At 38.8% G+C, this 22,498-nt stretch overlaps 1 protein-coding gene and 1 long non-coding RNA gene across 3 annotated transcripts in view; one reads left to right on the top strand and one right to left on the bottom strand.

The window, feature by feature from the left end:
• LOC123627352 overlaps positions 1 to 22,498 on the bottom strand; it is a 57,887-nt gene that overhangs the window by 24,955 nt on the left and 10,434 nt on the right. The window contains exons 1-2 of one of the 2 annotated variants that reach the window (XR_006731249.1): positions 12,909 to 12,975; positions 9,818 to 9,939 (exon numbers count right to left, since the gene is read on the bottom strand). This is a non-coding gene — a long non-coding RNA (uncharacterized LOC123627352). Of the gene's footprint in view, positions 1 to 9,817; positions 9,940 to 12,908; positions 12,976 to 22,498 lie in introns of those variants that run through there. The other variant, XR_006731248.1, reaches the window with a different exon arrangement.
• Positions 7,778 to 21,829, top strand: LOC123627348 (alcohol dehydrogenase 1C-like). The gene is made up of 9 exons (XM_045536867.1): positions 7,778 to 7,859; positions 10,932 to 11,033; positions 11,641 to 11,779; positions 13,514 to 13,601; positions 13,697 to 13,916; positions 15,681 to 15,941; positions 17,839 to 17,974; positions 18,596 to 18,734; positions 21,492 to 21,829. Exons 1-9 carry the CDS (start codon positions 7,842 to 7,844, stop codon positions 21,514 to 21,516), a joined length of 1,128 nt encoding a protein of 375 aa, XP_045392823.1. The 5' UTR covers positions 7,778 to 7,841; the 3' UTR covers positions 21,517 to 21,829.

The raw sequence follows: 22,498 nt of genomic DNA, 5'->3' as shown, positions 1-22,498 counted from the left end.
ATGCTGACAAAGAGAGAAGAAAAACATTTGTCTATAAAATGGAAATAATGGTAGAACCTACCTCACAGAGTTATTGTGCGGTTTAAGTGGGTTCACAAAAGTAAGCCCTTAGAATGGTACCTGGCTATCCGGAAAGTATCCAGCCATTCTTCATATAACAAAAATGGTCACTCGCCAGGATACTTTCCAGACAGTCCTGGTATACTGAGGGTGACAAGGATATTAACTCTCATCATCATCATCATCATCATCGGGTAGGTTATTGAACTTTGGAGTTAAGCTTCCTGGCATCCTGGCTCTAGCACTAGTGGTGTTACCTGGGGAAATCTGTGTAAACTCTCTAAGCTTCAGTGCCTTCATCTATAAATGTGCATGGCAGGGTACCCACCTCAGAGTTAATTCTACAAATTGAATTAAATGAGACAATGTATGCACAGCACCTAGCAAAGTAAGCACTCTGTAAGTCTTAGATATTGACACTAACAATTGTAGTTTTCACGTAAAACAATATGCTTAAGTTTTGAAAAGGAAAAAATTCCTCACCATTAAAGAACTCTTTTTCATTTTCAGGTACTGTTATTTTGTCACAGTCATGGCATTTGTTTTACTTTGCATTGTTTCAGTAAACATTTGGTATTTCCATATCATCTCAGTAATTATATTTTTAAGAATCTGCAAAGCATATCATCAGCATAATTCAAAATAAATCACCAAAACAGATTTGGAGTTTAAGATGGCTTGTAGTTTGGCTCTCACAGAAAAATCTTGGATAAACATGTTTGTTACTTTGGACTTTGGCTTCTTAGATTATTTTCCAAGTCCTTTCAAAAGACAAATGTCAACAGACACACTGTTCTCTCACACATGCTCCCCACGGCACCAATCCAGCCTCCATGGTCACAAAGTTGGCCAGCACTTCACCTCCCTCAATAGTTTTGGCTTCAGAATCAAAATCAAAATGAAATGCTAATTGAATACTATTGGATGGTTTTGAATGCGTGTATTTTCAAAAATTATTCTAGCAACTTAAAATCTATTCCATTCTAAATAAAATACTTACTCTATTTATTCTAATTTTCTATAGAATATTTATTTTTCTTTTTGGAGACAGATTCTTGCTTTGCTGCATGGACCTGAATGCAGTGGCATGATTGTAGCTGAAAGCAACCCCAAATCCTGGGCTCAAGTGACCTTCTGCCTCAGCCTCCCCGGTAGCTGGAACTACAGGTGCACGCTATCACAGCCAGCTCGTTTTTCTTTTTTTCTTTTTATTTTTTGCAAAGACAAGATCTCACTATGTTGTTCAAGCTGGTCTTGAACTTCTGACCTCAAGGGATTCTCTCACCTTAGCCTCCCAAAGTGCTAGGTTTACAGGCATGAGCCACTGCACTTGGCCCTATAGAATATTTATCTATTCTATTCTAAAGTCTGATTAAATGCTACTAAATTCCCTCTCCTAAGCTTCATTTTGCACTTCATTCCTCAACATGCTTTAAAGTTTTCCAATTATTTATGCACATCTGTGGGGTCATAATTTTTCTTTCCTGCAATCTTTAGAATAATGTTAATCTCACCATTTTGCCAAGTCACTTACCCAAAAATGAAGGATTTAGACTGAGGATAATTCTGACAGTTACGATAAGCTTTCTTAGGCCCATGTGAATTATGAGGGCTCTGGAGAAAAAGGAGATAGTCTGATCCCTTGCAGAGATGCTGGTCTTTCCCTCAGAGGCTCTGTATAGTCACAGTGGAGATGCCAGCCCTGTTCTTCCTGTTAATCTGTGGTAACGCGTTATATCAGCAATAGAAAATTAACACCTCCCTGTTGCAGACATGATCATCTCAGGCCTCTGGGTAGTCAAGTCTCCCTCTCAGACGACAGCCTGGAAATGTTCTCCAATTTTAAGACCCAAGATTAGACTGGGTCCACCTAGATGATACAAGATAACCTCCTGATCTCAAAATCTTTAGCTTAATCACATGTGCAGTATCTCCTTCGCCAAGTAAAGCAACATATTCATATGTTCCAGGGATTAGGAGTGGATGTCTTTGGGGGCCATTATTCTGCCTACCACATGGGCAATCCCTGACCTAAGCTGAACCAAGCATAGCCTCTCTCCAGTTGATCTCAATTTAGAAAATCACACTTAAATGGAAAAGTAATGTAGAATTTGGCTGCTTTAGAGAGGGAGAGAGAGGGGGGGAGGGAGAGGGAGAGAGAGGGGGGAGAGAGAGAGAGAGAAGCAGAGGGAAGTGATGCCCTGTGGCACTTAGAGATTGACAGGTTTACCTTTGGACATTCCAGATGTTCCAGGCCGCCATGGCCGTCTGAAACTAGACTGCTGATGACCACTCATGTATCCCCTGCACTTCCCACTTGCCTATCTAAATTTCTGGAAGGCAGGGCAAGGAGTAAGAGCACAGTACTTCCTAGACGGTAATTACAAGGATCTCCTGACTCCACGGAGTTTGTCCCAGTGCATTTTGTGGTTCATGGAGCCATGTGTCCATGAAGTGATGGGAGCTTATAAGTGGGTAGGAGGGTCCCAAATGTATCTGGGCCCCAAAAACAAGGTGGTAGTGGCTGCAATTCCCTCAAGTGCTGGGTCTGCAGGTGTAGGAGAGGAGAAAACATATGCTATTGATTCCATCTGTACCTCTCAATTCCAACTCATCTTTCTTGACAAATCTTAATAAAATATCTTACCTCTGAAGCTTCTTTTACTCTCAAAGTAGATGTCACCCCTTCAATTTAGTCAAAAAATAGATGCCCAATAATGGGATTGCTGGATCTAATGGTAGGTCTATTTGAATCTGTTTAAGGTATCTCCATATTGCTTTCCACAGAGGTTGCACTAGTTTGCAGCCTCACCACCGGTGTATGAGTGTTCTTCTCTCTCCACATCCACGTCAACATTTATTGTTATGGGACTTTTTGATAAAGGCCATTCTCACTGGAGTTAAGTGATATCTCATTGTGGTTTTGATTTGCATTTCCCTGATGATTAGAGATGCTGAGCATTTTTTTCATATGTTTGCTGGCCATTCTTCTGTTTTCTTTTCAAAAATTTCTATTGATGTCCTTTCCCCACTTTTTGATAGGGTTCTTTGATTTTTTCTTGCCGATTTTCCTGAGTTCTAAATACATTGTAGTTATCAGTCCTTTATCAGATGTGTAGCATCCGAAAAATTTTTCCCATTCTATAGGTTGCCTGTTTGCTCTCAAGACTGTTTCTTTGGCTGTGCAGAAGCTTTTTAATTAAATCAGGTCTCATTTATTTATTTTTGTTGTTGCTGTGATTGCCTTTGGGGTCTTCCTCATAAATTCTTTGCTAGGCCAATGTCTAGAAGAGTCTTTCTCACATTTTCTTCTAGAATTCTAATAGTTTCACACCTATGGTTTAAGTCTGTTTTCCATCGTCATTTGATTTTTGTGACAGGCAAAAGGTGTGGGTCCTGTTTCAGTCTTCTACATGTGGCTATCCAGTTTTCCCAGCACCATTTATTGAATAAGGATTCTTTTCCCCAGAGTATGTTTTTGTCTGCTTTGTCAAAGATTAGATGGTTATATGAGGATGATTTTATATCTGAATTCTCAGTTGTGTTCCACTAGTCTGTGTCCCTATACTTGTGCCAATATCATGTAGTTTTAATAACCACAGCCTTGTAGTATAGTTTGAAGTCTGGTAAATTAATACCTCCAATTTTGTTCTTATTGCCTAGAATTGCTTTTGCTAAATGGGGTCTTCTCTTGTTCCATACAAAGCGTAAAATTATTTTTTCTATATCTGTGAAAAATGATGTTGGTAATGTCATAAGGATTGCATTGAATCTGTAGATCACTTTGGGTAGTATAGACATTTTAACAATGTTGATTCTCCCAATTCACAAGCATGGTATCGTTTTCCACCTATTTACATGCTGTGCAATTTCCTTCTTCAGTGTTTCATAGTTCTCCCTGTAGAGGTATTTTACCTCCTTAGTTAAATATATTCCTAGGTACTTTATTTTCTTTGTTGCTATTGTGAAGGGTATGAGTCCTTAGTTTGGTTCTCTGTTTGACTGTTATTGGCATATACGAATGCCTCTGATTTGTGTGTATTGATTTTGTATCCTGAGACTTTACTGGATTCATTTATCAATTGCAGGAGTCTCTTGGTTGAATGCTTGGGGTTTTCTAGATATAATATCATAGCATCAGCAAAGAGTGAGAGTTTGATCTCTTCTTTCCCTATTTGGACACCTTTGATTCTGCTGTCTTGCCTGATTGCTCTCACAAGGACTTCCAGTACTATGTTTAAAAGTAATGGGGACAATAGACAGCCTTGTCTGGTTCTAGTTCTGAGTGGGAATGCTTTCAATTTTTCCCCATTCAGTATGATGTTGGCTGTGGGTTTGTCATATATGGCTTATATGATATTTAGATAGGCCCCATCTATGCCTATTTTGTTAAGCGTTCTTATCATATAAGGGTGGTGAATTTTGTCAGATGCTTTTTCTGCATCTATTGGCAGGATCATATGGTCTTTGTTTTTGCTTCTATTTATTTAGTGAATTACATTTATAGATTTGCATATGTTGAACCATCCCTGCATCTCTGGGATGAAGCCCATTTGGTCATGATGGATTATTTTCTTCAAAACACGTGGATTTGATTTCCTAGGATTTTATTGAGATTTTTTGCATCTATATTCATAAGGGATACTGGTCTGTAGGTTTCTTTGTTGCATCCTTTCCTGGTTTTGAAATCAAAGTTATGGTGGCTTCATAAAATGTGTTGGGGAGAATTCCATCCTTCTTGATGTTATAGAATAAGTTTTGTAAGATGGGCAGCAGTTCTTCTTTGTAGGTGTGGTAAAATTCAGGTGTGAAGCCATCTGGTCCAGGATTTTTCTTTATGGGAAGGTTTTTTATTGCTGTTTCAATTTCAGTTCTTAATATTGGTCTGTTCAGGAATTCTAATTCTTCCTGGTTTAGCCTAGGGAGGCTGTGTTTTTCTAAAAATTTTTCCATTTCCTCCACATTTTCCAGTTTGTGTGCATAAAGGTTTTTATAGAATTCATATATGATATCTTATATTCCTGTGGCAGCTACCCAAAGGAACAAAAGTCATTCTATAAAAAAGATATATGCACCTGAATGTTTATAGCAGCACAATTGACAATCGCAAAGATGTGGAAACAACCCAAGTGCCCATCAATACATGAGTGAATTAATAAAATGTGGTATATGTATACCATGGAGTATTACTCAGCTATAAGAAATAATGGTGATATAGAATCTCTTATGTTCTCCTGGAAAGAGTTGGAACCCATTCTACTAAGTGAAGTATCCCAAGAATGGAAAATTAAGCACCACATGTATTCACCATCAAATTGGTTTCACTGATCATCAACTAAGAACACATTGGGGAATAGCACTAATTGGGTGTTGGGCAGATGTAGGGGGGAACGGATGGGTGTATATACACATAATGAATGCGATGCACACTGTCTGGGGAATGGACACACTTGAAGCTTTGTGTTGGGGAGGTGGGGGAGGGCAAGGGCAATATATGTAAACTAAACTTTTGTACCCCGATAATATGCTGAAACAATAAAAAATAAAATACAACGCTATGTGGGGCTTTAAAAATATATATATATCCAAGCACTCACTCTGAGTCAGGCATTAAGTGTGGGTATGAACAAGGTAAAGACAGGGTGGTGTCTTCCTCCTCTGAACCCACTCTCAAACCCTCTCCTGGCACCGAGCACTTCCCACCTCACATGAGGGTTCTCTATATTATCGACATGACCACTGACCCCACTGCTAATCTGTAATCCCTTAAAGTGGAGTCACTGAATATTCTAGATTATGAGATTCCTCACAGGTAGCACAGTCCCTGTCCTAAAAAAATGAGCACAGGAATTCAATAATCATTTATTAAACACCTACTGTCTACATGATACTAGGTGCAGTGGAGAATACCAATGAAATTTAAGAAGACCCATGACCGGAAATTTCTCATACAATCTGAGAGTCTGGTCCCTACACTAAATACATAGAAGAATGAAAGAGAAGAGGTCCCAAATATCACAGGAGGGACGCCAGTGCTAGAGGGAGGCAGAGAAGGGTAGGATGACTGTGATATGCAACTAATATTGGTCCACAAGGAGGCCTTGTCCTGGGTCTCAAAGTCTATGCAGAATCTGAATGGGTCACGGGGACAGAAAAGAAGAGAAACAGCATGACCAGCAAGGGCTTGAGAGGGGAACAGACGTCTGCTTGGGGGACAACAGAGACACAAGCTCTCAAAGAACCTGGGCCTGCACTGGAGCTGGGGAGGGGCAGAGTGAAGGGGAAGGTTAAAGCCACATCGTGGGTCCCCTTGGAGACCAGACATCAGATCTGGGACTCTCTTCTTTCCTTCACACCTTTCCAAACTGAAGTCCTGGGGTCCCCCCTTGCCGCTCTGTTGGGTGAATGTTTCTCAGCCCTGGTGTCCGTCTCCATGACTCATAATTAAAGCTTCCTGACACACCCATGAGCTAGTCAGGAAATTGATCCCTTGGCAAATCTGCAGAAATGTATCCTTTAAGTTAAACTGTTCATGTTGACAGATTTCATCTAACTAAAGAGCTCACTGTACGATTTTATGATGCCTCCAAGTGTGGACAAAAGAAAAATCAAACCCTATTCTCTGAAAGCCATGCACATACTAGTTACATTGACCAAAGGACAATGGAAATGATCCAATGAGGATTTTCTTGATGTTCTGAGATTATTTAAAGTCTGCCTCAAATGCCTGCTCCTCCACGATGGCTCCTCTAAGTCCTTCATTCAGAGGGACTGTGTCCTTCCCTCTCTGCTCCCAAAGCACTAACCTATCCCTGTGATGGGTACTCCCAGTCATGCTGATATGCAGACTGTGTGCCTTTTCCCCACAGACTATGAGCTTCATTGTGTAAATAATAACTTCCGTTAACATTTATTGAGGGTTCTCCCACCTGCCAAGTTCATGGTAATTGCTTTATTTCACTTATTCACCAAACACTCCTTTAAACTGGTACTTATCCTCATCTTACAGATAATAAAGCCAGGGCAAAGAACAGTTAAATAGTAAGACAAAGTTCACCTAGCTGGTAAGATATGGTGTCTGCCTGATCCCAAAGGCCATGTCATAACCACTGCTCCTTACTGGTTCTTGGCATGGGTGGAAGTCATCTCTTACTCAACCCTGCCCCCCACTGGACCCAGCTTAGAGCCTGGCATAGGGAGATGCTCAGTCAATGCTGACTGGTGTTGCATGGAGCAGAAATGCCAGGGATGGTGACACCTTGGCTGTGACTGATTGGGTTTCTGATTCCCTGCTGTGAAGAGGAGAGTGCTGGATCAGACACGTTCCTCTGGCTCCCAGCTCTCTCTGTCCTACCTCATTTGTGCTGCTTCCTCAGTCCTCCTCCCTGCTAACTGCACCATGTGGATTCAAGGTTGCAGCTCAGTGCAGAGAAAGGAAAACAGAACTCTGCCTGCGAGAGGGAATCATGGAATTAGAGAGAGAGGGAGATTAAAATTTATTCCTATGTGTAGGGAAATATTTAACCTAAATAAAACAAAATGTTATCTGATATTAACAAATCACAAAGTCAAGGTTTTGAGCAGTAGTTCAGTGCCCTTTTCTTTCCCATTTGACTGACCTAAGCATAATTTGATGGGTGTGGCCTAAAGATACAGATCACATGTGGAATTGGGCATTATTCAAGCAAACACAGTATCTGTGGTCTATATATATGCCCTCAGGCAGGGAAGAAATCCACAACCTCATCAGTCTCCTGGTCTGCAGAGAAGACAGCAACAACATGAGCACAGCAGGAAAAGTAAGCAAAGAACCATTACTGTTGGAAATATATCCTCATTAATATAATAAATAAGAGCATGGAGTATTTGATGGATAATTTAAAATTTATGTCTAAATTAGAAATGATACACTGAATATGATGCACAATATATGCTACAATTTATAATGTCTACTTAACTACAATGGAAATAAGCTATGCTAACTAACTTTAACAAGAATGTATAGAACTGGTATCTAAGTCTTTATTTCCTCCATTTAATAAATTCATAGGAAAGTGATAGTTTATTCCAAGCTACTCATAACTAATTTGTAATTCTAAAGTCAAAAAAGCCTTAGTCAAGAAGTTATTTCATTCAGAGAAATTAGAAGTGTAAAAATAAGAAGTTATCTTTATATTAAGAAATCTTAGGCCGGTGGGGTGGCTCATGCTTATAATCCTAGCAGTCTGGGAGGCCGAGGCAGAAGGATTGCTTTAACTCAGGAGTTCAAGACCAGCCTCAGCAAGAGCAAGACCCAGTCTCTACTAAAAATAGAAAAATCAGCCAGGTGTGGTGGCACACACCTATAGCCCCAGCTACTCAGGAAGCTGAGGCAGGAGAATAGCTTGAACCCAAGAGTTTGAGGTTGCAGTGAGCTATGATGACACCACTGCACCTACATAGGGTGACAGAGCGAGACTCTGTATCAAAAATAAAAAAAGAAAAGAAACCGTAATTTAGATGTGTTACTCTTTGTAATCACATTCTTTTTATGAACACCAGAAAATTAAGTCTGCCAAAAGTTTCGTAAGAGGAATTTAATTCAGAAGACTGAAATATCCTTCTAATTTTACCATAAAATCTCTTAAAAAAACATATAGCATTGCAATCATCAAAGTTAAGCAGGACAACATCAACATGCAAAGTCTGGGGTCTCTTATGGCACCTTTTAGGCAATTTCCAGAGAAATGCTACAGAACAATATCTCCCGCATATAAAAATCAGTGTGATTTTACAGAAAATTATTACCAGTAAGATTTGAATCACTTATTAGCACAAGGAAAACAGGTCCTATGACTTCCGAAAATTTATATTCATTTGTTCAATGTATTGACAGATACAGAGAAATGGATGTTGTCATTTAATATAATGAAATCCTGTATTTAATTGCTTACTTCCAAGAGGCTGGGCAACATTTCCAGCATATTTGTTGTGTTAGGAGTGGAGCACACAGTAAAACGTCTTGCTAGGGCCTCAAATTAAACATTCTGACGTTTCTATACACACACACTGTCAGACAAAACAGGCTCATGTCAATAAGATTGGTTCGATGAGTGGCCTATTGTCAGTGTTCTTATTCCAGTTTATTTTCATTTACTACTGATTAGGAATTGCCTTCTAAAGGAAAAATAATTAGGAATAAGAAAAATTAAATTTACCAAAACTCAGCTTAAGCTAAATAATGAGTTCATTAAGTGAAAGTAAAGTGTAAACCAACCATATTAATGAAAATAATAAATGATGAAAATGATGAAATAAGCAATCGATCCTCCCCTCTCAGGTGCAGTGTGAATAACTTTGCATTTGATAGCATTTAATTTATGTTTGTCTTGCCTGCATTTTTTTTTCCTCAGATGCTAAATAGTGATAGCACTAACATCTATCTGCTTCATAAGGTGACTATGACAATTTAATAAACTAATGCTGTAAAGCACTTAGAACAGTACCTGGTACACAGAAATAAGTCGACAAATGTTAGTCACCACTATTATTGCTGTTGTTATTTAACTTTTTGTTAACTTTTAACTACCATGGGGCAGTGAAAGTTAAGGCTGGATTGATCTTTACTCCCTAGACAGCCAGCTTTGTGACTTTGGGAAAATCATTCAATCCAAGTCAATTAATCCTCAATCTTTTCATCAGGAAAATAAAGCCAATAAGTCAGTAATACCATCCTGGCAGCCCCTGGTCAGGTTTAAAAGTAAAGCCTGAAACTCACCCCACACAGGCCACAGTGTGCCTGCCACATCACAGGCACCTGAGAGTCAGGAACTTCCTGCGATGAGGATGATGTTTCCAAGGATTCTCACGTTTACTTTGGCATTGACCATGCTGATCACCCTGCAAAGTGAAAGGATTTGACAAATAATGAAAATGAATTCTCAGAGGAATAAATTTCCATTAAATTTATCATATTTGCAATAATATCAATTCTCTCTAGAAAGAGCACTGTTAACCGTACATGTTTTACAACAAGGAAGATAGGTTTTATGCCACATTCCAAGGCACCTAAAATATGTGTTCAACTTTTATTTTTAGGAGCATCTATGGATAAGCTATGCTAGCTAGAAACTCAAACACACAATTCTCCAGTTTTAAAATATATGTGTGTGTGTGAGTGTATATACACACACAAACACATACACACACGGTGCTAGCTCTAACCTCTGTAATTTTTGGCCCCAATCTAATCTGGAAGGAGCCTCTACACATGAATTACATAACAAAACAGGCTGCCTAAGCTAAGTTTCAAATGAATCACACAAACAAGTAGCACACAGAAGGGGTGGGAACAGAAATCAGAGGAGAAAAGGCAAATAGAGAAGAGAAGTCATCCCAGGGCAGGCGGCAAGTAAGTTTTAACTGTCATTACAAAGACAGATCCTTTGTCCTAAGCAGGAATTGAGCAAGGAAGTAATGGATTTATGTGAACAGACACCAGCTCTGTCAGGAAAATAATAGTGACTTGGGACTTTATGTAGAAGCCAACAGTTGTTTGTAAACAATAGGTTTTAGGACAGGGTTAGGAATTAGTGGGAATAAACACCTTTGGGGAAAAGACAACATGAGGATGGCCTAAAATAAAATATTCTCTTTTATCTCAGTATCTTATTATACTTTATTCTGTTTCTCCTTTCTTCTGGTATTGTTTTATACTCTTTTTTACAAAGACACTTTTATTCCCTTTGTAAATCAGGCTTCTTCATCTCTATGCAGCACTTGTTAGGTACCACACTTGGGGCTCGATGCTCCGTGTACAAAGATGAAGAAACCTAATCCCTGACTTCAAGACTGGGAACAAACTGGTGTCATCATTTTCGTTCATTTTCCAGGTAATAAAATGCAAAGCCGCTGTGCTATGGGAGCTAAACAAACCCTTTTCCATTGAGGAGGTGGAGGTGGCGCCCCCTAAGGCCTATGAAGTTCGTGTTAAGGTGAAACATTTTTTCCACTTCTATTTAATTTTAGCTTTAAAAAAATTCATAAAATGTTAAAAATGGAAAAACCAAGAATCCATTAAGAGGCACATTTGATATGGTAATTCAGACATTGGAATTAAATTTGTTATCAAGGAAAGATGTGAATATGAATTGTTAAATTTTTAAAAACTGACCAAAGAGTATATACAATATAATCCCACTTAAATAAAAAACAATTTGTGTGTCTGGAAATTTAAAAAGTACAAAAGGATATATCAGGATTTCAAACTCAATTAGCATTAGATACTCTCTTGGAGTTTATCTGCAATTTCTACTTCTATAAAAATGCGTTCTTGTGTTATATAAGGTAAATATTTCAAGATAGATAATTTCCCAGATTGTTCTAAATTCTTTAACTCAGGAAAGGAACGTAGAGAAGGGTTTCACACTGCATAGACTTGCTTGGGGATAAACTGCAGCTTTTGTATTTGGAAAAAGTAGGGATTCTTAGCAAAATCCTTAAAAATGTTTTAGAAGCACAATTTCAGAAAATTGGGTATGTTAAATCCATCTGAGGGTCATAATCTTTTCTGAATCTGATCATCTTCTCTTTACTCTGTAGATAGTGGCCACAGGAATCTGTCGATCCGATGAGCATGTGGTCAGCGGCACCATTGCCAACCCTCTTCCTGTGATAGCAGGGCATGAGGCAGCTGGCATCGTGGAGAGCATTGGAGAAGGGGTGACCACAGTCAAACCAGGTACAGAATTCACACTCAGGGGAGGTGCCTTGGTTCAAGACCCCAAGATACCCAGCCTGGATGAGGAAACTGAGGCAATGGGGATGAAAGATCTTGCACAAGGTCACAGCCCAGCTGGCCCTGAAGTGTGTCCTCCTCCCTCCCTCCCTGCCTGACTCGGGCACGTGTGCATCCAGGCACTCACGTGTTCTCCCCTTCAGCATGTTTAATGAACACCTATTAATACACGATGCCAGACACTAGGTTAGAGCACAGGGACATGAGAGATCACAGGAGACACAGGGGCTGCCACTGTGGAGTTCACCCCCTAATAACCCCGGTTTAGTGCTGCTGGGCACTGTCCTCTGTCAGGGCCCAAACAGAACTGGCCATGGGACCAGAGAGAAAACACAAGCCTTGGTGCTGAGGCTCTAGATCAGTGCATGGAGACTGCTCTGTGCTGAGTTCACAAAAGGGGGCCGTGTGGCTACAGCCGAATCAACATGACCTTTCCTTACGTAGCACGTGGAGCCTGATCACCAATTTCCTCTTCCCACACAGCCTCTCTTCTTGAACAGGGAGTGAATGAAACAGACTAAATGAAGGCACCTGGCCATAAACAGTGTATTGTTTTACCTTTAGCCATGACTAAATGTGACTGGTTACAAATTATGAATTATTTTATCTTTAATATTTATTTTACCCTAATTTTATTGAGCAGTAATATAAATATCTTTACAGGGAAATGGTGACGAAATAGAAACTTTTCATATCACCATTCCCACATAACGTTAATCTATAAAATGTGGTGGGCCAACAATTTCTCTTCGTCTTGTGGGATAAGCAGAATAGATGACTATAAATAAAAATTATGTTTAATTCTAAAAAATCATTTTAGCCAATACATTTGACCATCCACCTTACCAAATACTTAAATAAGCTGCAAATGGCAAATAATAAAACCAATGGTCTAGATTGAGCTTCTGCTCTTCGTACTTCCTGTAGCCAGAAATAAATTAATAATAAAATGACACCTTTCCTTTTCACCCCTTCTCCTTTCACCATGGCAGGAAAAAGAGATAATTCATAAATTATCAACTAAAAACATTTGAAAGTCAGTTCTTCTCCTAAAAGAAAGTGCCTAACTCACTGTGGAGGGTTGAAGTTTTCGGAGGCATTTCTTCCATTCTTCTTTGTCCTATTTTTGTAACTTTTCCTCAAAAACAAATTAAGATAGTTTTAAAAAGCATTCACTACATATGAAAGATAAGCATATTCATTTTGAAAAGTCAAGAATTGGTTATCCAAATTCTCATTTTTATTTTAGCTCAAATTATTACAAAATATCACATCTCCACAATATCTGGTGGTAGTATGGCAGCCAACTTCCAACTGAAAATGTTATTGACACTTACACTGAGAATACAGAAGATTTAATTAGTTAAGGGTTAAGCTAGATGATTTGTGTAAAGCCCCAGGAGAAATCAGGATGCTCAATAAAAGTTAACTCTACAGAAATAATTTTTAAAATCCATGTTGTTTTCCACATTTACTTTCCTCTTTGGGAATCTTCAGCCACATTTAACCCAAACCAACACCAATGTTGGCAGGCAATGACCAATGGCACAGTAGTGATTGGACCGTAGTTCATGGACACTTGCCAAAGACACAAACCTCCAATATATACATATAAGCTCTAAGTTCTTCCTCTATAAATCTCTGGTTTTAAGAAGATTTTGTTTTATCCCCCTCCAGGTGATAAAGTCATCCCTCTCTTTGTTCCTCACTGTGGAAAATGCAGAATTTGTAAACACCCTGAAAGCAACTTGTGCGTGAAAAGCAAGTAGGTTTTTCATCCTCTCTTTGCACAGCCCTTGAGTTTGCACGTTAATTATGCTCGTGTCTGATGTCCTGAGTTTCTGTGTGTTGCATGACCAGTGTGGGCAAGTCTCCGGGGACCATGAAGGATGGCACCATTAGGTTCACCTGCAGGGGGAAGCCCGTCCACCACTTTGCTGGCATCAGCACCTTCTCCCAGTACACCGTGGTGGATGAGAACGCTGTGGCCAAGATTGATGCAGCTGCACCACTGGAGAAAGTTTGCCTCATGGGCTGTGGATTTCCCACTGGTTATGGGTCTGCAATCAAAATTGCGAAGGTAGGAAGGACAGTGGCAAGTTAGATCATTTGCACTCAGATTGTCAAGAACCACAAAAAAAGCAATTTTTCACAAGAATGAGAGATTATTTTTCATCGCTGTGAGGTGTTGATTACGAGCAGAAAAGTGGCCCCAGAAGAAATTGAGAGCATATCTCCAAAAATTCAGCTGTTAGTCATAGATAAAAAGTTGTTCATAATTGGTTAAGAAAACTAAAGATTTCATTTGCAATAATTATTCTTCGATATTTTTCCTTTTTGGGATTATTGATTTTTAGGGTTGAGCATTCATTTAGTCATTTATTCTACAAGTAGAGTGCACCTGCACCTGCATTAGGCACAGTAGGTTCTGCTGGGTTCTGAGCTGAAGGGTTTACCTTTGAAGAGCATCTAGTCCCTGGACCCCCCACTCGCACATTTAGGATCAACATGAGGTTTCAAACCTTACCTGATACATTTCCAAACCAGGAGTCACCCACTCTGTGGATTCTTCAGAGAAAAGTAATAAAGCTACAGTGACACACTTATTTCACTCATTACGGGAGTTCATCTGCATCTCCTTCCCCACCATGAACACACACATAATACTCCTCAGAAATGCTCAGTTTCAAGGAGAAATGCTTTAAAGGCTCCTCTTCTCAAATGGCTGAAAATCTAGTAGTGTATCTAGTAGTACTCCTCATTTTGTGAAACTGAGGTCCAGAGACATAAAGCTGACTGCTGGTTGGTAGGAGAGCTGACACTAGAATACCATTCCAAAATCTCTTGCTTTATTGTGAATCACAATACATACTTGCTAGCACCTTGAAGTCACAATCACAAGCCTTGTATTTTTCTTAGTAAGTTAGAAAGTATTGTTGTACCATTCAGTACTGAATAGCACTTGGTGGGTGAATGAGTGAACAGACACCCTTAAGGGAATGTACCAATGAGATTATTGGTGACAGAAAGAGCATTTTACCCACACTGAAGGCTGACTATAGAAGACTAGATTTATTAAATAGCCCCTCCACAATTTAAACAATTAAGAGTACATCCTTCCAAATTTCTGTGACTTTAGCACTTACAGGTGGTCTGAGTGAGCCTACCCATAGACCAGAAGCTGAGAATACTCATAATGAAAGATTTTATTTATTATTAAAATATAGACCATCTTTCTTTGCATTAGTGTTCATTAGTGTATTTTTCAAAGCAGGGAATTGCTGGTCATGACTACTGAAAATTAGTGAACCAAGCAGTTAATCATTGAGAGTTTGACTGAATAATTCTTCAGGCTCCTTAAGTAGCCTTTTCCACTTATGCCATTTGCCACAAACTGCCTTTGTGAATGTAGGAGACACTAAGGCTGCCTATCGACGGCTTTCAGCCATGTAGATTCTCTTCAAGATTGCAGTCACTGACATTTAGAACTCCAAGATCATACAGTCCCGGGTTCCCAACCTGGGCATCCCATTGCAGTGACCTGGGGACTGGGCTGCATCTGCAGAGATTCTGATTTAATTGCCATGGGCTGTTACCTGGGCATTGGGATTTTTTAAAGCTCACCAGATGAGTCTAATATGCAGCAAAGCTTGGGAACCACTGACCTAGCTCAACCACCTAAACTTAAACATGAAACAATTAAAGCCAAAAGAGATTTTGACAGCAGATTGGACATGAGAGTCTGAGTGGCTCTTGATAACAGACAAGGCCTGGCACTTTATAAAGTCTAGGCACATTCCAACAATCATTACTTAATCCATTTTTGCATTTTCTGAATACACAGGTCACCCAGGGCTCCACCTGTGCTGTGTTTGGCCTGGGAGGTGTTGGCCTGTCTGTCATCATGGGCTGTAAGGCAGCCGGAGCGGCCAGGATCATTGCCGTGGACATCAACAAAGGTAAATTTGCAAAGGCCAAAGAGCTGGGCGCCACTGAATGCATCGACCCTCAAGACTACAAGAAACCCGTCCAGGAGGTGATAATGGAAATGACCGATGGAGGTGTGGATTTTTCGTTTGAGGTCATTGGTCGGCTTGACACCATGGTATGTACAATGATATGTGAAAATCTCTGCTTCTGCAATCTGGAGTATGCTTTTAGGCGACAGCATATAAATATTGTGTAGAAAGAATATTTTTTAAATAATGAATGGTAATTTTCCATCTCCTGTTTGTTACCTGGCTTGTTTCATTTATAGTTGAGAAATCTTTCATTCCATCAGCTAAGCAGGTCTGCCTCGAGTAATATTTCCTTTTTAGAAAGGAAAAGGGTTTCTTTTTAACTGAACAATTATGGATTTACTTTATTAATTTTTAGTTATAAAATTGAAACTCAAGTAAATATATCTAATATAAGTTCTGTTCTCAAATTGGCATTATTTTTCCTCCCATTCTCACAAAAATGGCTTAACAATTCCTTACATGCTTTACTATATTCCAATTTTTTTATGTATCACACTTTTCCTAAAAGAAATGAGCAATTTTAGGTCAAGAATTATTTCATTAACTGAAAATGTGCCCTAAGGAAAATGACTGCTTTAAGGTACCCTATATTTTACCATAGAGAGAGCACAGTGCCTGGCACACATCTTGTACCCAATATCAATATTTTGGACTCAATACTTTAAAAAGTCAACAATTTACCAGCCCCCAAATTTGAGAGATACATTCCTGTCTCATTGCACTGTTTACGGTTTACCTGAGATAATGTGTGTCAGATACTTAGCACAGTGCCACCTGTCATGCAGTAAGATCTCAATAAATGTCAGCCAGCATTATTGATAGGAAATACTATTACCAATCTGGGAGTGCTTATGTCATCTTTGAAATACTCTCAAATAAGTACAAATATCATCAGCTGCAATGGAAAACACATCTGCAGCTATATTTCACAAACAATGAATTCTCTAGAATCCTACTGAAAACGTTCACAGAGGCCAACAAATCCCCATTGTTGAGGTTCTCCAGGAAGTCCCAGCAGTGTGGTGAAGGGGAGCAGCACGCTGAAAGCAAAGCCCTTTGCAGCCATGACCTGGGACAATATGCTACACAAGCATGAAGTTTCAAGAGAATCCAACTTTCTCCAAGGCTGTAGTTTGCCTCCTTATGCTCTTTTCCTATTGTTTTCCTCCATTTTCTCATGAGGAACTGAATTGCTGCCTTATTTGAAGATACCAAATGCCAGACAGCCACATGTTCTGAGGATGTCTGGTCTTCCAAGTGTCAATCCAAAATCCAAGGCCTAATCGTTATTTGCCTTGGGGGATCCTGTACCGTTATCTTACCACAGAACATCTACAAAAGGATGACTAGAGGGGGACGACTTTCTGGACTGTCTTTTCAGGATCCAGAATAATAAGTGTAGTTTAAAATGAAACCACTGTGCATTTGGGGGAGGTAAAAAACAATGTTTAAAACATGTCCATTTTACAAATGGACTGCAGAACAGGAATCCATCAAAAAGGAAAACCATCAAGCAGGAAAGAGACAAATTTTGATGATGTAATCATAGCTTGTTCACCATCAAACCATCTGGTTCAATGTGCCAGGTTCAAATCATCTACTTAATAAATCAATGAAAAATGAATTAACCAGCTCTAAGATTGCCTGAGAATCATGTGATGATGAAACAGTACCCTTCCTTAAGGAACCAGAATTTACATATGTTTGTAACGACGTTTGCCTCCTTATTACTTTATGAGAAAGGGTTAACGATACACAAATGCATTCATCCATTCTTTCATTCAAAAACCATTTTCTGGGCATTTCCTAAAACCACAGCACTAACCTAGGCCCAAAAAGGAATGAAGAACAAAAAGACACAATCTCTTCTCTCTGCACACTTACAATCTCGCTAAATCAATGTGACATCATACTGTGCATTATCAATAGAGACTATCAGAGAGTTTACTTTAAGGATGTTAAGTTTTGATTTTATTCCAGATGGCTGCCCTGTTATGCTGTCATGAGGCGTGTGGCACGAGCATCGTTGTCGGGGTCCCTCCCGATTCTCAAACCCTCTCCATCAACCCTCTACTGCTGTTGACTGGACGCACCTGGAAAGGGGGTATTTTTGGAGGTACGCACTTATGCTTTAGGGCCAAATTGTCATTAACCTCAGAATCTCTCCCCTTTTACAAAGTGACAAGGCCAGGTTTTGGACAGCAAGGTGTTCAAAAACTAATCACAATTCCTATTGCATCTATAGTCTCCAAGTCAACTAGATGTGGAACTAAGGAATACAGAAGTTCCTAAGACAGAATTTTCTAGTGTCCCCATAAACTAACTAGGACCTCTTTTTATACTTGTGACTGCATGAGACACCAAAATTGCTGAAAGGGCATTGAAAGTCTATGGGACACGTGAATCTATAAATCATGTCTACACTCATTGCCCAAATTTAGACAACTGCTAAATTTGCTCCTTGACTTTGAGCATAATCATCTGCACTATCATTTCTCTATGAGACAGCTAATAACTAAGGATCTTTGTTTATCTGGAAAGATTTCTTTTTTAAAGCCAAAGCACTGCAAAAGTATATTTATCAAAGTACTCGGTCTCTCAATAACCTCAATAATAGCAGTCTGAGGAATGCAGCACTTTTTATAAACTTACATCTTAATCTTATTTGGAAAGTCTTCTCTCCAATTCTCCTCCTTACCCCTGGCTGAATCTAACAATGATATTGTCTTCTTTTCAGGCTTTAAGAGTAAAGAGTCTGTCCCCAAACTTGTGGCTGATTTTATGGCTAAGAAGTTTTCATTGGATCCATTAATAACCAATGTTTTGCCTTTTGAAAAAATAAATGAAGGATTTGACCTGCTTCGCTCTGGAAAGAGGTAGATTTAAGTTGTTGGTTTTTGGTTTTTGCTTTTTATGGTAAGGGGTTGGCAGAGAATGAAAAGGAGGAGAAAAAATTGGACTGCCTTGGTTTTCTGTTACCAGCTCAGGTTCACGTGTAGAGCACCTGAGATCCTATTGTGGGGCGCTGAGAACAGTTGTGTTACATTTCCTATTCTGTTGAAGCCAAATTATGTTGGTTACAGCAAATGTGAAGGATCAGAGCCACTCAGCCTCCTTTACAAGAGGACACTCACCTTTGCCAAAAAAAGGAAATCAGGTCACATGATCCTCATTACACCATGGACTCACTGAAGCCTCTGTGTGGGCCCCTATATAAGACTGACATTTAGGGGCTGTAAATTTAAATTATATTCAGGCCCTGCCCAACACTTTCATTATGGGAGGAGATAGAACTACATTGTGATTTTTTTCTATTCAGATACTATTAATTTTTCTTTTTTCATTTTTGCAGCTTACAAAGAAGTTTTTACAAATAAAAGTTATTATAAAGGGGAAGGGTGCAAAATACTATTTGAATGTTTGTCTTAACTTTTCCCTTAAGCTTAGAAAATAAGCCAATTCTATTAAATATTTACTGCTTCTAACATTTAACATTGACAGCCACCTGGTAAGATGAATTTTGTCACCTGCATTTAAACGAAGCACAACTAGTAATGGGCAGTTGTATCCACCCCCTGCCTTCCAGCTCCATAGTCCATGCTTTCTCTGCTACCTCACACTTCCTCTCATGGGGTTTTCAAGTTTAGATAGTATTTCCTGAGCACTCACATAAAATATTATACTAGACACTTCATCTGGCAAATATTCTAGAGCAAGGAAAGAAACAAGCAACTAGACAGCACCAGCTGTTCTACTGATTGTCTCACCTGTATTATCTTATGTGATTCCCAAATAATACTGATATGGCCAGTTCCAATTTCACCATCTTGGAAGAGAAACCTGAGACTCAGAGACAACACATCTATGCCAGAACCATCCAGGTAGCTGAGAGGGGAGCAGAATTCAAAGATCTGGTTGTTGGCAAATCAATTCACTTTCTATTAAGCCACAGTGCAACAGTACATATGTGTGTGTGTGCATGTGCATACATATATATAGAATACAGTAGTCATCAAACGTTAGTTATTAACCTCATCATCATTATCATCATTATCATGATCAGGTTGGAAAGATGATAGCATATAAAGAGATGACCAAGCCCAAAGGCAGTACTGAACGACAAAAGAATTCACTAGGTGTGCCTTCACTTTATGAGAGTGTCATACAATTCAATATGTGCATTTAAACATAATGAATCCTACCAATAAGCAAAGATCAAACATTCTAATGCTTAATACTGGTAAGGGTAAGGTGACTGCTTGTAGGGATACTAATTGTTACATCCCTTTGGAAAAAGAATTTGGTAATTTGTATCAGAAACATTGAGGAAAATTAGATCCTTGTGACAGCAATTTCATTTCTAGAAAACTATTGTACAGAAATAATCAAATATTTAAGCATACATATTTGTTTAAGCATGTTTACCTGTTACCTATAATATAAAAGGCTAGAAACATCCTGAAAGTCCAACATTAAGCAAATGGTTAAATAAATTCGAATCATGTATTAGAAATCCATGAAGCCATTAAAAGAAACAAATTCATTACATTGGGAGATTCTCTAGATGTAATCTTGGTTCATAAAATAGAGAATACAAATTACATATACAATATGATCCCAAATTTTCAACAAGCACAGTAAAAAACGTACCTATGTCTAGAAAAAAGTTGATTAAAATACAAGAAAATACTAACAATGGTTATTTCCAGGTTGTGCGATTACAGATTATTTTTCTTTCTTCTTTATACTGTCCTGTACTTTATAAATTATGTATATATATTCTTATATTTGTATAACATTTATATGCAAAAAAATTAAAGTTATGAAGATCATCTTTTTCTGAAAGCATTTCTCTCTCAGAAGATGGTTTACAGAAAGGGTATAATGTGTAATGCCAAGTGTAAATGTTATATTTGTAACCTTTACAAGAATGAAGTCTCTTACAGTTAATACGAATAGCTTTATTATCTACCTTTAAGTATCTTTACACATCTCTGCATCAAAGCTCTATTAAATTTTCAGCATACTTTTAACTTAAAATATCACTTCCTTCAGGCTAGTGTCTTAGAATTTATACACTTTGTATTTATGCAATCTGGAATGCCAGCACGCCACACTAGATGTATGACGTGAACCGAATTACAAATCTCTCTAAATCGCAGTTTCTATAATCTCTCAAATGGAAGTAAAATGAAAGCCTACCTACCCCATGGTTTAGGTTGAGGTCGAGGTATAAATAAGATAAGGCATGAAAAGTATCCACAAAGTCTGTGACAAATAGGAAGAACTTTTCACATGTTATCACCCATTGTTGTTTATATTCCCCCATTTGCCAGGAACATCGGCACTCAAACATGATTTTTTGAGGATGCTAATATAGAACTGAAGTCCAAATGACAGTTAAATTCAGGATGTTATGAGCAAGCTTAAGATTGCAGGAAACAGAGAGAGAACAACAGCAACAGAAAAGATGAACTGTGTTTTTATCTGATTTGAATCTAACACATAGGAACGGGGATGCCATGGCTGGGAGCACATTTTCACTAAGACACGTCAGATGCTCCCTGGACCCTCACAAGGAAGCGCGTGAATTGTCTCGGTGTTGACACTCTGTCTTGTCCTTCCCTTTGCAGTATCCGCACCGTCCTGACGTTCTGACACCACACAGACGCCTTCCCTTGAAGCAGCCTCCAGCCGCCTCCACCCCGCACCCTCTGCAACACCAACTGGGCAACATCACTGATTCTGCTCTGCAGAGATGTTATCAATGAATCACACACGAGAGTTTTCCAAAAGTAGCAGAAATGGATAGGATATTACTTTTCAAGCAAATGTTTAAAATTCAGGGAGAGCTTTTGTAGATAAGATGTTGAATAAACTGGGGAATTGGGACCACTAAACTTTCCTTCTTAATCATTCTACTCATGTCACCTTTCCCATTGAGGAAATAAACGTCTTGTGCCTTCTTGCATTTTTTGTGTCTTTTTAACCCACAGTGGTTGAAGCCCAATGGAGGGAACCCTCCACTTGCCCCGAACACACACATCAGGCTACCGAGCTTGAGGTCCTCTACCTCTACCTCTATTTCCACTACCTGTGTTTTCTTTTTCTATAGAATATGTCGAGACTCCAGGGTAAAAAATGCAGTATAGCAAAGGATAGATTCATGTGTATAAACAGAGAAGATCCAGAACTTCAAAATCCAGGGAATTTCTTACTAACTCAAAGAAAATGCAACACATTTTCATACAGTGAAGGAGAGTGTCTCTATTCTTTTCATGCTATTAGTTTACACTGAATAATTACTCTTTTAAATAAAAAGAAGTTTCATGCTTCATGTGATAAATGTGAGGTTCAGATGCTAGTTGAGAAAACTGAACTATTCCTTTAAACATGTTCAAAAATCTATAATTTTTACTCATGAAAGTACTTCATTACTAAACGGTCTTAGTTAATGATTACAATTGACTGAAAATGAGACATAAAGTAACTAAAAACCATATAGTGGCTGGAAGTATAGGGCTAGGATGGCAGAAGCTATAAGCATCGCATATAAAATGCATAACCAAGAAATGGCACCAACACCAAAAGCAGCACATTTTGTAAGTCAATATATACACCTTTACAGTGGGTACATTTT

Source organism: Lemur catta, chromosome 24, assembly GCF_020740605.2.
Source record: "Lemur catta isolate mLemCat1 chromosome 24, mLemCat1.pri, whole genome shotgun sequence".
Lineage (NCBI taxonomy): Eukaryota > Metazoa > Chordata > Mammalia > Primates > Lemuridae > Lemur > Lemur catta.
Note: the sequence above shows the minus strand (reverse complement) of the source record. Positions and strands in the feature narration are given on the sequence as shown.